Raw genomic sequence first — 17,244 nt, forward strand, 5'->3', positions numbered from 1 at the left:
ATGGAATATTCTATTGATATTTATGTTAAATTTAGTTGGTATTTTTAATTGCTTATGGATTTACTAACAAAAACATGTCATTAAAAAGTATCTTATTGATGTTTTTATTTTCATCGGCAATTAAAAAGCCAACAAAATAATCATGCCAAAAAAATAAGTTTTTCCTAGCCATTTTTTTGTTGGCAACTAAATTACTAAAAACATTTTTCATCGTGGATTCTTTTAGGAAACCTAAACATTCTACATGTTTTGTCAAAAATTTCAAAATGGATACAAATATTTTGGTGAAATTACCAACAAAGATGTTAACGAAATTGCCTTTATGCCGGTGATTTCATCGATAGTTTTACTATTTATTTTGTTAGATGATATTATTGCCAAGCCTACAATTTTTACCTAAACAACAACAATAATCAATCAATCAATAAACCACAACCACAATTCACAATAAATTACAACAAAAATACATATTTAAAACAAAATGTACTTATACTAAGCTCACACTATATTTAAATAGTTCACAATAATAAAATAAACAATATTTCATACATAATCAATTTTTAAACAATGTATATATTAATAACACATTAAAAATTTTAAGATCTTTAACTAGAAGGTTCAGGAGGTAGAGGAAAAGGTATACCCATATATAAACTTTTCTAAGCCTAATACATCCTAATTTCTTGTTGGAGTTACGCTCTCATTTTTGTCATCATTTATGCTTAGAGATCTGCTCTTAGATCTTTTTATCATTTTTTCTCTCATTTTTGCTTCTTAATGGACAATTGTTCATGAACCCTTTTTTTTACTTGTTCATCAAAGTTTTGCAATTCATTACTTGGGTCAGAATGTGGTGTGCCAATAATTGAAACAGTTTAGTCTGCCGTCATTTCTCGAGCTGATGTCATAGGCATAACCTAAAGCTGATTCCTGTCAGGTCGATCACTTGCAACAGCCTTTAACCACAGTTGAGGATTCTAAGGAGGATGAGCAGAAGTGTCCTTACCAAATTTTGCATTCATGCTAACGTTATATGTCTTATATAAAACAAGAACAAAGTAAGTTAAATTCCTAAATTCAATTACATTTTATATTATTGATGGAAACAAACGTTATTAAAGTTATGATAATTATTAAAGACACATAAACGAACACTTTTGCTCTTGTATCAATAATAAAAAAAAAATTTCCTTATCCCCCTTCTTTATATGAGTTTCCTCATATAACTCTATTAGAGTCGGTTCATGCCCAAGCTGTTTTTTCTGAAAATTAAATAGCTTGTTAAAAGCCTCACAAATAAACATTTAATTAAAACTTAAAGAAAAATAAAATATATAAGAACAAACTCTTACTAGGTTATTTGCATGGTTGACAAACTGAATTACTCATCTAGTATACTTGCTCATTGAATCATGAGTTTTTTTATTTCTATTTTGTGCACTGAATCATGAGAACTTTCTAAAACTTTTTGTTTCTACAAATTGTTGAAAAAATATCTAATTACTCTCTATGACATGTTTCAATTTATATCTTTTTCATTTCTCAACATCATCAAAGTTGGCTTTCCTAATTGTTTATTTGTGGGCATCATATCATAAATCACTCAACCTGGTATATAAATTTGTTAAACAAGAATAAAGTGAGAAAGTAAAAGAATATGAATTTATAATATTATAACATCATTTGATTTAAACTTACCTAGTTGCACTGTTGTTTTTTCACACTCTCTTGATAAGTGTCTTGTTGCTCTCGTCCCACTAAATTTTTTCCCTAATTGATTTCATAAATTAATTAGTTTTCAAAATTTTAAAAACTAGTAACTCAAATTAGAGATTATTTATCTAGCCTTAAGTTTTATCCACCAACCATTTACCATATTCATCCATTTAGAATATTCATAAAGCTGACTCCATTAAAACAATGGTTCTTCAAATGACCACTTCATCGTAAAGGTGATTGGACATGCAACTTTAATACTATTGAACCTGAAAACCAATTAATCAATGTCATTTTCATGCAATATAAAACTTAAAATAACTTAATACAAATAAATAACTTCAATATTAAGACAAAATATTAATTATATAGAGAGGTTGCCCTTTTATTGTACAATAATTTTGCTTAAAATAAGCTTTATCAAATAAGGGATGACTGCTCTATTTTTCTTATTGGTTTAGTCTTGGTTGATAACTTTTACATTAGATGGTGCCTCTTCATAATCATCATCTAGATTTACAACACGATCACAGACACTACTACTTGATGAAGTAGTAACGCTCTTGTTGGACTTGGACTTGTTTCTTCTTGTATACATGGTATCTAATAGGAAACAATGAACACATTATGTTAATGGCAGTTTAGAACTTAGAACTTGATGCTTAACCGATAAAACTCATTTTTATATTTGTGTATTTTAGATTTGCATTTCACAATTTCACTATAAAAAAAGGCAGCACCTAAGATATCAATTGCACTATGGTGTGGTTGTTTTATTTGTCTAGTTTTTCTGGTCATTAACAATCATCTACCTTCATGACCTTTTAGTCCCGACAACACCATCCAAGAAAAGGCATATAACTTCCTAATGACAATACTAATTCTTGTTATTGGCATAATCGTAATCAAAATCTAGTATATAAATCTACAACATTAAAATGCACAAAAAGAAGAGTGATCATGAATTTAACTATTTTTACTACAAAGATATTACTAACTATGCTTCTTCGATGTCCACTCATAAAAATGATATGCAATGACCTTTCTATACACAAATATATAACTATTTTAACCCTGTTCTTTTAATAAACTAAGCACAACCATGTAGTCATTAAACACACAAGCACGAGAGTGTTAAAACACACAACCGTGATTCACACACACACATACACTAGATTCCACCATTTTAAAAATTTGATAAGTTGGCTTGTTTTGAAAATATTTAGTGTCTTGTAGCTTGCATTGACCCCTTTAATACATAATTAAAAATCCAAAACACTTGGATATTTAAAACATCCTAAACATAATATTTTCAATCCAAATCGTACAGAGGAAAAAGAGTAGTAAAATGGAAGGTACATTTTTACACTTAGAAGGCTAAAGCATAAAATATTCAACCAAACTCAAGCAAAGGCAAAATCAAAATCAAAATCAAAAGAAAATAACAGTCAAGTTTTTAAAACCGAAACATGAAAAAATTGAAAACTAAAAAAATCAACTTTATCAAAGCTCATAAGAAAAATATAGTAGCATTTTTGTTGTCTTAAAACCATTCCAAACAAAATTTTTAAATATAAACTCACTAAAAATGAATGTAGCAATAACTCTCTAACGTACTTTAGACAAACAATCAAACATGAATCCATCATTGAGAAGCTTAGTAAAGGTCTCAAACCCTATACATTTGAGAAAAATTTTCAAACACACATAAAAACATTCAAAATTCAGCCCCCAGATATCATATTTATGTCAACCAAATTAGTAAGAACAATCCTCAAGGTCTAACGCATGCGGGTGTCATCATGAAGCAAAATCAATCTCCCTTTTGATTTTCACACGACACACCATCCAAACCAATGCAAGCAAACACACAAAAAGTGAAAATCAAAACATTCTGAAAAAGCAATACGAAGTTATTTGTTGCAGTTCAAACTCAAATTGAAAAAAAAAAGAAATAAAAAGCCTCGTGCAAAGTAATTAACAAATTTACTAGGAAGCGAAAGTAAACAAGAAATCAAACTTGAGATAGGGAGAGATGTATTGTTGGTGTTAGATTTGTAGGGGGCTATCGGTAGTAATTAATTTAATGTTTTGAGGAGGAGAAGAGGAAATGGGGAAAGAAGAGGACTATTAGGTTTTAATTTAGTTTAAAATCATTGATAGAATTTTTGTTGGCAATTCTATCAGTAATTTGACATGTCAGTTATGTCGATGGAATTTTTTTTATTCCATGATTGTTTTCATTAGAAATTACATACATAAATTTTCCATCGCAATTTTTATCGATAAACAACGAATTATTTTTCATTGGCAATTTCGTAACTTTTTATTTTTTATTTTTTAGTAGTGTTGTGTTCCTTATATTTGAGATATGGGGATGTAAAAAGAAAAGGAGGATAAATTGATAAAATAAAAGTATCTAGAGAATGCACATCTATGACCAAACATATAAGACTTTAATTGCCACTTACAAATAATATGGAAAAAAAATATGGTATTAATTTAAAGACATAACTTATCATATAACTTTCTTGATATTTCTTACATTCTATCTTTTGGCTCCTATGACACTACTTGAAAAGTGATAATTTCTTATAAAACCCATAAAAGCTAGTGAGTAGAAACACACTTATACTTAGATCAAGAATACAATATATAAATCATACTAGTTATACTTTGCAATAAAATACTTCCTTGTATGCATTACAATACACTATTTTTAACATAAGTACTTTGTTTGTAAATAAACTTTATAAATGAAGTTCCACTAAGTCATTCAGATCCAACTTTATATATCCTAATAGATATAAAAATAATACTTTATGTTTATAAAATATCACAATCAACTTTCAAACTTAGCTCATTTACTAAAAAATATTTTCAGCTCATAAAGTTTCGTAAAATATTTTCTAAATAGTAATTCATTTGTAATATCATCCAACTATTTTAACTACCATCTCAATCTCACTATATACCACCATGACAATCCCCTTACCACTAGCTCCTTTTTCACCATCACCATAATTATCACACTACCACCTCTTCTTCCACCGCATTCATTGAGAAATATATTTTACGAGAAAATATTTTTTAAGCTAAACACTGGAAAATATTTTAAATATAAAATATTTTTTATTTGCAAAATATTTTACACAAAACAAATAAAAATTAGGTTTTTACAATTTTTTAGTCATATATTTTCAATTCATATGAAATTTTTAATTTTTAGTTAAAATTTTTAATGGAGTCATAAAAGGCTTTTACAACACCAACTTATTTTTTCTCTTGTATTAAAAATTAGCTTTAGATCTTATTTGCAGCCTAGTATAGGTACTAGTTAGTTACAAAAGAAACTAAAAGTCATCAAGAAAACATTATGACCCTATACTTATTACACTGTAGAATGGAACAATCTAATGATAATTTTGTCATTCTAAAAAAAATAACAAAGCTTTCTATTAGGGGTAGTACCGATTATTCCACAAGATCCATTAGACATTACTAAATTGATCAAGAACAAACCAATCTATACATATTTTTTAACATAGTAAAATGATTTTATTACTCTTATGAACAAAATTTTTAAAATTATGGTTTAGGGGTGTTTTTCTAACACAATGAAATAACTACATGATCCTTAAAAGAAAAAACATAAAAAATAGATGTCTAGAGGCTTCTTAACAATTTCATCATGACTTTTTAGTTATAAGCAAATGAGGGGTAAATTAATCTTTTCACATACATATATAAAAAACAAAAAATGGTTGGCGCGGAAGCACCCAAGCTTTTTGGATGACGTATGTGGCGCCTTTAAGCGGTCAAACGCCACCTTTCATAATGGTGGTGGAAATGCCATGTCATCCTCTTCATGGTGGTCAGCATATGTGCACAGTAGAGCAACAATTGAGTCCCATGGTGACCTATTAGTCTTTTACATATATAAAAGTAATTAAAAAAAAGGGTTGACGCGAAGACTCCCATGCTTTTTAGGCAGCATATGCGATGCATCTAAACAGTCAAACGCTACCTTTCATGATGGTGTTGGAAGCGTCGCGCTATGCTATTCATAGTGGTCAACGCGCGAGCACAGTAGAGCAATAGGTGGGTTTTGTGAGGCTTTTTTCCTTATCCTCCCTTTTTTTTATATCTCCGCTTTGAATTTCATGCCAACCTTTCCAAAAATTAAATGTGCCTTCTAGTTTGTATTTATATCAAATTCTAGTCCTTATTTTTTTTATTGTTATTTGTTTTGCTTTTAATACTTTTTAAAGTTTAATTTTTTTTAGTTTCATCCCTAAGCATTTTATTTCATTTAATTTTTAATCCAATTTGGTCCTTATTCTTTTGATTACTATTGTTTTTATTTTATTTTTATCTCTTTCTTATTTTGTTTTTCAATTTCATCAATCAACATTTAATTTTTGCATCCAACTTGATCCTTATTCTTTTTATTGTTGTTTTCTTTTCTCATTTTCTTGATTTATTTTATTTTTCAATTTAGTCCCTCATTTTTTTCTTTCATTTATTTTTCATACTAGAATTGGTCCTCATTGTTTTAATTGTTATTTATTTTGTTTTTATTTTTTTGATGATTAAGAATTTTGCTTCATGATTTTTTCATATTTGTTTTATGGAATAATTTCGATCTCATGTCTTTGATTTTGAAAATTAACCTGATTTAAATTTGATTTTTTTAGGTCATGTTTTAAAAAATTAATTTTGTTTTTTCAGCTTTAACTTTCAAAATTAGATTATTGGGTATTAAGTTTCATGATTTTTTTATGCTTTTGCTTCTATGAATTTATCCCGAACTCATATCTCGGGTCACATATTAGTCAAGTTAACAATTAATCTAGGTTGACTTGTGTTTTGTTTTTTATATTTTTTTAATTAATTTTCTTTTCAAATTTATTATTTGAAATTAGGCTATTAGACCTTGAAATTCATGATTTTTCTGATTTTTTTTGTGGGCTTATCCCAATCTTATATACTAGATTGTGAGTTAATAAATTAACCCATGTTAACTTGTTTTTTTTAAAATAAAAACTGATTTTTTTTTTAATTTCATCATTTAACATAAGATTATTAGGCCTTAAACTTCATGATGTTTCTGCTTTTCTTTCAATGAGGTTTTCTTCATCTTATATCCTGAGTCACAAGTTAATTGAGTTAATCCAATTTAACTTGAGTTTTTTTATATATATAATTTCACTTGTCATCGTATTTTATTGGCTTAAAAGTTGACCTTCATTATTTTATTCCAATTCTTCCAGACAAGGTTATCATAATCTCATAACAGAGCCATGACTTTGACATACAGACTCTAGTTAAGTTTTTTTTTATTTCTTTTAAAATGATTATTTTTTTAGTTTGTTTTTCAATGTTTGATTTATTAGTAATTAAACTTTAGATGTTTTTTATTTTTATTTTTAAGATTATTTTATTTATATTTAGTTTTTATTTTGTTATCTAATAAGATTATAGAAATATTTTTTCAGTCCTGAAAGATAATTTTTTATAATATGGAAAAATATCTTTATTATTATTATTTATTTATTTTTAATTATATTATTAAATTTAACTGGATATAATTGTTTTTAGAAAAACAAAACACTGCCATCACCAGTTTAAAAATTGACCCGCCGGCGACACATCACTAGACAACTATCAAGTCTTTACTATTAGACAGGGGCAGGCCGTCCATCTTCTCAGGGTTTTAGTTCTCACCCATAACAGAAGAGAATTACCGTGTCTTTGAAATGGAACCTGCTGCCACTACTGCTCAAGTGCCAAAGAAGAGAGGCCGAAAACCGAAGCCCAAAGAAGATCAACAGCAGCAGCAGCAGCAAAGTGCTGGTGCCCGAATGAAAGAGGGAAGGAAGGCACAGCAACCCTCTATTGATGACAAGTACACTCAGTGGAAGTCTTTGGTTCCTGTTCTTTATGACTGGCTAGCCAACCACAACCTCGTCTGGCCATCTCTCTCTTGCCGGTATTGTTTCTCTCTCTCTCTTTTTACTAGGTTTTCCTTACATTTCTTGATTGTCAGATGCTTTCTCCCCTTTGCTCCGTATTTTTTTTAACGTTCTTTCTTGTCTAGGGCTTTTATTTCACCTTTGGTTTTGAGTGAACCAAAGCTAGGGTTTTTCAATTTGGTTACTTTGCTCCATTTCCATGGCTCTACCACGATTAAAGCTCAGTATGTTTTTTTTTAATCGATCGATGATGCTGTGATTAGGTGGGGCCCACAGCTTGAGCAAGCTACTTACAAGAATCGCCAGCGCCTCTATCTCTCCGAGCAGGCAAGTTTTTTTGCTTATACTATATGAGCGTCTTTCTGGTCAAACATCTGAAATTTCTGTAATGGTAATGAACGAAATGCTCTAATTTATTTTTCAGCAATAGATAAATTACGGAAGAGAACTATTCATCTGCTTAATCTGAGCAAGATGGCTAAATTCTTACTGCTCAAATGAGTCTTGAAGGCTGAAGAAATAAGCATTGTGCCATGCACATTGAATTTTTGTGATTCTGTCCCATCCCAATTAATAGACAATTAATTGCATCCTTACACTGAAACAACATTGAAACTTCAAGGTTTTAATGGTAATAATTGGAGCCTATGGGTTTGGTGTGCAATTGGTCATTCTTTTAGCTTGGAAAGGGCATTTTAATTTACCCTCTGACATCTCTTTCTAGCTATGCAATGTGAGATTTTGGATGCTTTAGAGATTTTGTTATTCCGTTGATGGATTATGACTTGTGGTGCTGTGTTTACTTTCTTAATATCTTTCCTGTAAGACAGTTTCTATAATGTCGTGATTACTGTTTTTGTGTCCATTCCAATGTTAACCTTGCCAATAAATATTACCTTCTATGATAATTTAGACTTTATTTGGTCACTTTTCTTCAGAACTGTTCTCATAACAAATGTTTTTCCTTCTGGTTATTTTTCTTTATCCAACTTCTTTTGTGTGGCCAGACTGATGGTAGTGTTCCAAATACTTTGGTCATTGCAAATTGTGATGTTGTCAAGTCTAGAGTTGCTGCTGCGGAACACATATCTCAGGTGATTAATTATTTTCTGTTGTGTTCTTTCTTCTACCTGCTCTTAACTTTTATTCAATGTTTGGGAGCCGAATATGAGGGAAGGGAAACTGAAATCATTGAAAATGAAGAGAAAGGAAGTTGCAGGAGAGAAGTAATTTCCTCTCTTGTTGTTTTGGTGGAAGGAATTTGGAGGAGAATTAATGTGTAGAGAAAGTTTATAAAATCCCTTTTACCTTTTATTTTTGTGGAATAGAAAATTTATTGTAAGGGTGAATGAGTAACCTTTTTCCATTATCTTTCCATTTTCTCTGTAAATTGGAGATAGATTTTTGGTGCTCAAGGAAAATTTTCTCTCCACTTTCATCTCTTCCCCTCATTTTCTCTCTTGCCCAAACAAATTTAAGTAACTCTCCCCCGTCAAATTCCTTTCCCTTGAATTCTTTTCCCTCATATCTATCCTCCAATTACTTTGTCAAGTTCCTCAATTGTTTCTACAACTTAGTTTATGTGGTTAACATCTAATTTATTTAGTTAATACCATTTGCTTTATCTTTTCAGTTTAATGAAGAAGCACGCTCTCCATTTGTTAAGAAGTACAAGACCATCATACATCCTGGAGAGGTATAGTTTCACATACAGAATCTACACAGCCATAATATTGTAGTTATTACAGTTGCATGCAGTGATGCAGATACATCAGCTGATTATAAACTTTAACATTTTTTTTACAAGTTTGTTGTAAAATTTTAATGCCACATTTCCTGTTAGAAAAAGGAGTATGGACTTGTACTTTTGCTGCATTGGCTCTTTACTCATGTCCACCCTGATCTTAAAGTTTTGCTCTTTAAAAGGCAGGAAATCCCATTTGAACTTGTTCTTCATAGATTTTTTTGATATACTTTTTCAGGTAAACAGAATCAGAGAACTCCCCCAGAATAGTAAGATAGTGGCTACTCACACTGACAGCCCTGATGTGAGTGTCTTAGGAACCTATTGGTTTCTTTATTTAGGCTGAACCTATGCTGTTTTTGATTGTTTTTACGGTTTTGTTAGTTCCCATAATTTAATTTTGCCAGCATTGTACTTGTAAAACTTCAGGTTCTTATATGGGATGTTGAAGCACAGCCTAACCGACATGCTGTTCTTGGAGCTACAAATTCTCGTCCAGATTTGGTAATTTGATTTTGAAATGCAGGATGCAGCATTTTGTTTATTTACTTATTTATCAAGGCTCTCTTTTTATATTTAGAATCAGCACTCTTAGTAGTTTTTGTTTTTTTATTGGTTTCGCTACAATGGAAAGTAGGGTTGTTTAGATGTTTGCCTTCTAGATATAAAAGAGTGTTGTAAATTGTGGACAATCATATGCAAATGCTGTCGTGTTTATATGATCCTCTCCATAAAGCATTTTCTTGTACTACTGCTGCATTCCAGGTATATCATCATGCATTTGCACACCCTTTTTATATTTCTAGGGATTCATAATTTTCTATCAAAATGACACTTTTTTTTGTGTCGCGTGCTAAACCATGTCAACTTGGAACTTTTTCCCACAGATTTTGACTGGACATCAAGACAATGCTGAGTTTGCCCTTGCAATGTGCCCAACTGACCCCTATGTGCTTTCTGGAGGTTGAAAATCTATTTTTAAGTTCTTTTTTCTTTTCTTTTTTTTTTCCCTTGTGATGGATGAATTTGGGGTGGATTGCTACTTGTGCTTGGTTAGAATATGAAATTTGTCCAGCAGCTTATTTGTGTTATTCTGTGTTTCTGATGTTGTCAATTTTTTTCTTCTTCTTTTGGATACTTATTATGGTGTTTACTTATTAATAAATGACTTTCTTAAAAGTTAGGACTAGATTGCTACTTGCACCAAACAGCATATTTGTCTTATTACATAATTCTTTCCTTCTGGTTGAAATATGTATCTTGGTGTGTACTGTTATGCTGTGTCTCTTTAGTTTGGTTGGATGTTCATGATTCTTATAGGCGCATCTAGATTGCTTGGATGGGGACTAGGACAAACTTGATTTATCTTGACAAAGATTTTCTTCAAGTATGGGTTGTTAATTGCAGGGAAGGACAAGTTGGTAGTTTTGTGGAGTATCCAGGACCATATAACATCATCTGCCTCTGATCCAGCAACTAAGTCTCCAGGATCCGGTGGATCAATCATTAAAAAGACTGGGGATGGCAGTGATAAAGCCACTGATGGCCCTTCTGTTGGACCACGAGGTATCTACCATGGGCATGAGGATACAGTTGAAGACGTGGCATTCTGTCCATCCAGGTATCTCACATGGCCCTGGTTAAATGCATGTAGTCATCTCATTGTTTATTGTCTTCGTATTCAATGTATAATACCCATCTTTCATGAAATTATGATTTTTATAGTCATCATTTATATTATGTTATTATATTCAGTGTATAATGCAAATAATTGAAAATGTGGCTGTAAAATTAATCTCGTTAATATGCTCTTATACTTTTCTTTAATTATAACTTTGGAAAAGCATTTATGATATGGCTTTTTATTTCTGATTGAGTTTATATGTCTTCTGAAGTGCGCAGGAGTTTTGTAGTGTAGGAGATGATTCTTGCCTTATATTATGGGATGCTAGAGCTGGTACTAGCCCAGCTATAAAGGTTATTTGCCTCTGCTTTATATTCTTGGTCTTGTTATTAGCATCTGTCTTTGTAAATTTTTCTTGGATTATGGTTGACAAATCTTGCGGGTATTTATGAAGGCATTCCCAGTATTGATGAAGTGAAAACCTGATCTCATTGTTCTGAATGATATTAATACTACTGTACTATTCCTTACTCTCTGCACCTGACTGTATTGACGTATTTATTTATTTGACCATAATCTGTTTACATTGATTGGTTGTAGAGTTTTGATCAAGAAACTGAGTTATAACTTTTTTTTTTTAATTATTTCTTTTTAATATCTACTTCATTGAACCAAAGTATCATTCATGTTTTGTATGCCTTTTTATCTGGTCACCATTCAGTGGTATTCTGTAGATTGTGCTTATTCAGTTTTAACATATCATTCATGTAAAAGCTCAGCTCTGACTATCTATGTTTTCCTGTTCTCCACTGATTTTGGTTTCTGGTCAACAGGTTGAAAGGGCACATAATGCTGATCTTCACTGTGTTGATTGGAATCCTCAAGATGATAATCTCATTTTAACTGGGTATGTTTCAATTTTATGCTTCCTTCAGTTATGCTGTGCTGTCCAGGTGTGGACAAGATAAACATTTTTAGTTTGGTTGATGTTTTGTGTTTGTAAGGAAAAAATTAAATGCCAAAGATATTTTTAAGCTCTGCTTGTTTTTTCTTCAGGTCTGCAGATACTTCTGTTTGCATGTTTGATCGAAGGAATCTCACTTCTAATGGAGTTGGTTTGCCTGTCTATAAATTTGAGGGTCACAAAGCTGCTGTTCTCTGTGTACAGGTACTCATCAACCTCCTTTTTGTTCCTCTCATACCCCAAGCCTTATTCTTCAAAATTTTAGTTGGAAGTCATTTGTTGGCCCTTGGAAGCTAGATGTAAATGTTTACTTTATTAATCTCCATTTCTTTTTCAGTGGTCTCCAGATAAGGCATCTGTTTTTGGGAGTTCTGCGGAGGATGGTCTCTTAAATATTTGGGATTATGAGAAGGTTTGTATGTCCAATCTCCATACATGAGCTGGATTGCCTGTGCATGGGCATCAACCCATCTAATTGAATGCAAAATAGATCTCTTGCAATGTAGGTCTGTTTGACAAATCATTGTGAAAGTTAATGAATCCTCAAGAGAAGGGGAAAATGAAAGGATTGCATACCCTTTTTCTTGTTTGAAATGCTCTTTAAGAAATATTTAACTAATTATTTTCTAAGAAGCTGAAGAAAAGACCAAACTGTTCATCTATTTTTCATAGCATGTACTCAGGATATATAGTTGCTTTGGACTCCTCTGCAAGAACACATAGTTCTGAATACATATGTAACTTGTCTTTTAGAAGTCTTATTTGGTTTCTGGATCTTCACATTGAGATAAAAGAAATTTTTAGTGTGTACGGGGATGCTTCCCATCATTTGTTCGCTGCATGGGTGGGGGATTCTTATCCCAATTGTTCTTGAGCATAGCCCAGCTCTCTTTATGGTGCTTTTGAGCTACACCTCATTTTGGTGAAAGCTTTTCCTCCATCTCTGCCTCAGATTTCAAAAGTTCTAATTAAAGATGCTTTGATTGTTTGGTTGCATTGTTGCTTGCTTTGCTGCGTGATTGGAACTTGAGTGATGTTTTACTAGCATGCGTCCTCTATGTTTTTCTGTTCTTACAGGTTGGCAAAAAGACAGAGCATCCGACTAGAGCTCCAAGTTCTCCTGCAGGATTGTTTTTCCAGCATGCTGGGCACAGGTTTGTACCTGATAGTTTTTCTCCTTGAAAACAGTTCCTTAATTGCTAGCAATTCTCAATGGTTTGTAATTGTTCTCATTTGTCTTAATGATTCCTTTTTGAATACCTTGAATATATGTTTCTCAAACCTCATTTGTCTTAAGGATTCCTTTTTGAATACCTTGAATATATGTTTCTCAAACCAGCATCTATCACTTGCGATTGAAAAAAGGAAATTCTCATCATTCAATATGGTGCATCAGCATTTGTCAATTTATATGGTTTCTTTATCATTTTTCTTCTCCGTGCAGCTACATGAACCTCAATTTCTATAGTTGCTGACTGGTCTTTGTTGGATGCAGCCATCTCACCTGATTGTCTCTTTGCCTTGAATGCCTACCATATCTATATGTGAAAAACACTATTTTCTTCTACTTTCTGAATTTGGCTTTTAGGAATCATTGGCAACATATCATGTTAGCTTTCTGAAGGTTCTTCTCTCCTGAGTTTCTTAGACTGCTAATGATGCACTATTAGGTGTGGCTGGCTGAAGCATGAATGGTGAAAGCTCTGACCAACCACATTCATACTCTTAACCTGACAAATGTTTGTGATTTAAGATTACATACAATGTTAAAACTCATGTCTGTCAAATTAAGGAAAGCTCAAATGGCCTCGACTTTTTTGTGTATAAGTGTTCGTTAATGTCTTATCTACCTTGGTTTAAAGATTCTCATGGTTTATTGAAATGAACTAACAGCTCTAAATTCACTGTAAATAAGCATTTGTCTCATCTATTGCTTTGGTCTTCACATGTTTATTGTGTTTTTCCTGGTCATATTTAATCTACTTTATATGTTTGATTGATAGCAAAGCGCATCTTCAATATTTGAATCCTTGATTCTTTTTTGAAATTCTCACGTATTTCTTTATGGGCTGATAAGTAATCATATATTTTCTTTAACTGTCATTTAGGGATAAAGTTGTTGATTTCCATTGGAATGCATCTGATCCTTGGACGGTGGTTAGTGTCTCTGATGACTGTGATACCACTGGCGGGGGAGGGACACTGCAGGTAATAGTTGCTTTCCATGGAAATGTCCTATTGTGCAAGTGTATGGATAAGTTGGTAAAACATAGAGTATGAAGGATGGGAATGGGGTTTCAAAATTTTGTATCACTAATCTAAACTTCTAGAGATATCATTACTTTTTCTTTCTCTTAGAATACTTTTAAAGATGTTTCTAATTTGAGTCATTGGGTTAATGCTTAAATTTGATTAATAAAATGTGTGCAGATATGGCGCATGAGTGATTTGATCTACAGGCCAGAAGATGAGGTTTTGGCAGAGCTTGAGAAGTTCAAGTCACATGTGGTTTCCTGTGCTTCGAAGCCTTGACATGGACTTGGAACAAGACCTGTATGATTATGGGAATTAACACTACTAGTTTATCCTATGGATTTTTAGCTGTATTCTGTTTTCTTGCCTAGGAACGATAGCAATTAGAGGGGACGGATGCCTGTGTAGGTGGATTTTTGTAGAGATGTATTTGTGCTCCTCTTCTGCCCTTTCCAGATTAAATTCGGATGTTTTCTGGATTTAGACTCTTTTAAATTTGCGTTGGTCAAGAATTTGGCGTGGATAATGTGACAGGAAAAAGGGATCCGAGCGGCCTGCAACTTTGCAGGGGTTTATATTGTTGCTGTTGTCATTTGTTGATCTCAGTCTAATTCGTGTGTAGTGTAGACAGCATGCATGTCCAATTAAGTGGATAAACCCGTGAAGCGGTCCATCTGAGAATATTCTGACTATCGGAAAAAAGATTTTGAGCCTGTCGGAGAACCATCCATCAGTAGGATAAAGTTGAACTGTTATTGTTTATTTTTCCTTTCATCATTGAAGTCGAACTGAAATTTAGATTTATGAAGGGTTAAAACTCGGTTTTCTTATTTCATATTAAATAAATTTAATTCGTTTCAAGACTCTAATGGTAGAAATTCTCTTCAACTATTCATGTCAATAAATAATACCTTCCCTGCTTGTATCTGAGAAATTGCAAGGGCGTTTCTTTTCATTTCAGCCACCTGTCCATCTCGAATATGGCATTTATTAGAGGCTAATTGCTTGACTAAGAGTGGTAAAAATTGTATTTTAAAGTGTTTTTTAAAATTATATTTTTTTATTTTATAAAATTTATTTTTGATATCACATCAAAATGATTATTTTTTAAAAAATAGCGAAACGACAATTCAACTACAATGTTAAACAATTTATAAGTTGATTAGGTCTGTATTGAGTTTAAAGTCATTCCATACTTTTAATTTTAGTTTTAATGCTTGTTATGTTTGTCAAGTTTTTGTAATAAAACCAAGGCTATTGTCTTGTCACATTCGAAATGATTTTCACAATGTAACTCATAGATAATGTAAGTAGGTGCGTTAGACCATCCATAAAGTATAAAATCTTTATCCACTCATGAACGTAATCTCATAACTACACAACATGAAATAAATAATAATCCACCAGTATAAAATCATATTGTTTACTTGAATACACATATCGTTGACAAGAACAATCCATTTACTTAGTGTATCAACTAGTTTTTTTAGGCTACCAGGCTATTGTTTTAAGAAAAATTTGAACTCTAACAAAAAAGATACCCATTTGGCATGCCAATGACTTAACTTCTACAATTCATTGATGTACTTTAACGCTTCGTGATCAATAATAAATATGAATTCCTTTTGCATTAGGTAGTGTTGCTAATGCTTCAATAACTAAACAATAGAATAGAACTCTGTAGTTTTTTTGAAGCTAGTAAGCTTTTCATTGAAAAATACCACGAGGCGCCCTTCTTGACTAAGAACACTTCCAATCCCCAAACCCAAGGCATCGCAATTCATCTTAAATAGCTTGTCAAAATCAGGAAAAGCCAACACCTGAGCTTCAATAATCTTTTGCTTTGCTAATTAGAAGCTAGCTTCTACCTTTTTCATTCATTGAAAAGCATGACTTTTGAGGCATTCAATAATAGGTCCAATCAGTGTTATAGAGATGTGGAAGAACCATTTATAAAAAGATGTCAGCCCATGAAAACTCCTAACATCATGAATGTTCGTGGGAGTGAGCCAATTCATAATTGCTGCTACCTTAGATTTATATGTCTACACATCATTAATAGATACAACAAATCCCAAAAAAGTGATATTATTATTAAAAAAACAAACAATTATGTGGTTTATAAACAATTGCTCGTGTTTTAATGTGTCAAATAGTCTATTGGTGCGCCAAGTAGAACTCCAAGGATGAGTTATAGATCATGATTTCATGAAAGTAAGTTACTATAAACCTGTCCATAAATGGTCTCAAAACTAAGTGTATGAATCTTATAAACGTATTAGGTGCATTAGATAGATCAAATGATATCACCATCCACTTATACAACCCATGTTATGTTTAAAAATTGCCTTCCACTCATACTTTGGCTTAATCTGCATTTGATAGTAGCTGCTTTTAATATCAGTTTTTTAGAAAACTTTAAAACCGACTAGTTGATCTATAATATCATCCAATTATGGCATGGGCTAAATATACTTTATATTAATCTGGTTGATGGCTCTGCTATCCATAAATATGCCCCATTTTCCATTTTTATTTGGTACCAAAAGGGCTAAAACTATACAAGGACTTGTACTTTCTCAAGTGTACCTCTTTTTCAACAACTCTACCACATATTGTTGTAACTCTTTAGACTTCTTGGTCTAAGTCTATAAACTAGTTCATTTGGTAGGCTAGAACATAAAATCAAGTCGATCTAGTGCTAGATGTCTCACATAGGAGGTAGCTTTAGGATAATTCTTCTAGCATTAAGTCTGTAAATTCGACTAAAATCCTTAAACCTCTATGATAAACTATGATAGAAGTTCAAGGGATTTTGGTTTAGCGACAACATAATTACTTGTAGGCATCAATGCAAGAACTACCATTTCATTCCCTACTTTCTCCATAAACTATGATAAAGAAAAAAAAAATTCTTACCCTTACTTGGTTTAGCCTCAACAATTCCCCCCTATACTGGATGCCAATA

General features: G+C 31.9%; 1 protein-coding gene across 1 annotated transcript; it reads left to right on the plus strand.

The window, feature by feature from the left end:
• The first annotated feature begins 7,352 nt into the window (after nucleotides 1–7,352).
• LOC133674893 (WD-40 repeat-containing protein MSI4-like) lies at nucleotides 7,353–14,855 on the plus strand. The gene is made up of 15 exons (XM_062096187.1): nucleotides 7,353–7,708; nucleotides 7,955–8,018; nucleotides 8,699–8,785; nucleotides 9,325–9,387; nucleotides 9,674–9,739; nucleotides 9,865–9,939; nucleotides 10,323–10,398; nucleotides 10,843–11,056; nucleotides 11,331–11,412; nucleotides 11,893–11,966; nucleotides 12,116–12,227; nucleotides 12,361–12,435; nucleotides 13,101–13,177; nucleotides 14,132–14,231; nucleotides 14,454–14,855. Exons 1-15 carry the CDS (start codon nucleotides 7,476–7,478, stop codon nucleotides 14,553–14,555), a joined length of 1,500 nt encoding a protein of 499 aa, XP_061952171.1. The 5' UTR covers nucleotides 7,353–7,475; the 3' UTR covers nucleotides 14,556–14,855.
• Nucleotides 14,856–17,244: the final 2,389 nt, after the last annotated feature.

This window comes from Populus nigra, chromosome 15, assembly GCF_951802175.1.
Source record: "Populus nigra chromosome 15, ddPopNigr1.1, whole genome shotgun sequence".
Lineage (NCBI taxonomy): Eukaryota > Viridiplantae > Streptophyta > Magnoliopsida > Malpighiales > Salicaceae > Populus > Populus nigra.

Coding starts and splice junctions, on each gene's coding strand:
- LOC133674893 (XM_062096187.1), top strand. CDS start 7,476: ATGGAACCTGCTGCCACTACTGCTCAAGTGCCAAAGAAGAGAGGCCGA. Junction 8,786..9,324: donor CTGCGGAACACATATCTCAG/GTGATTAATTAT, acceptor TTATCTTTTCAG/TTTAATGAAGAAGCACGCTC. Junction 9,740..9,864: donor CTCACACTGACAGCCCTGAT/GTGAGTGTCTTA, acceptor GTAAAACTTCAG/GTTCTTATATGGGATGTTGA.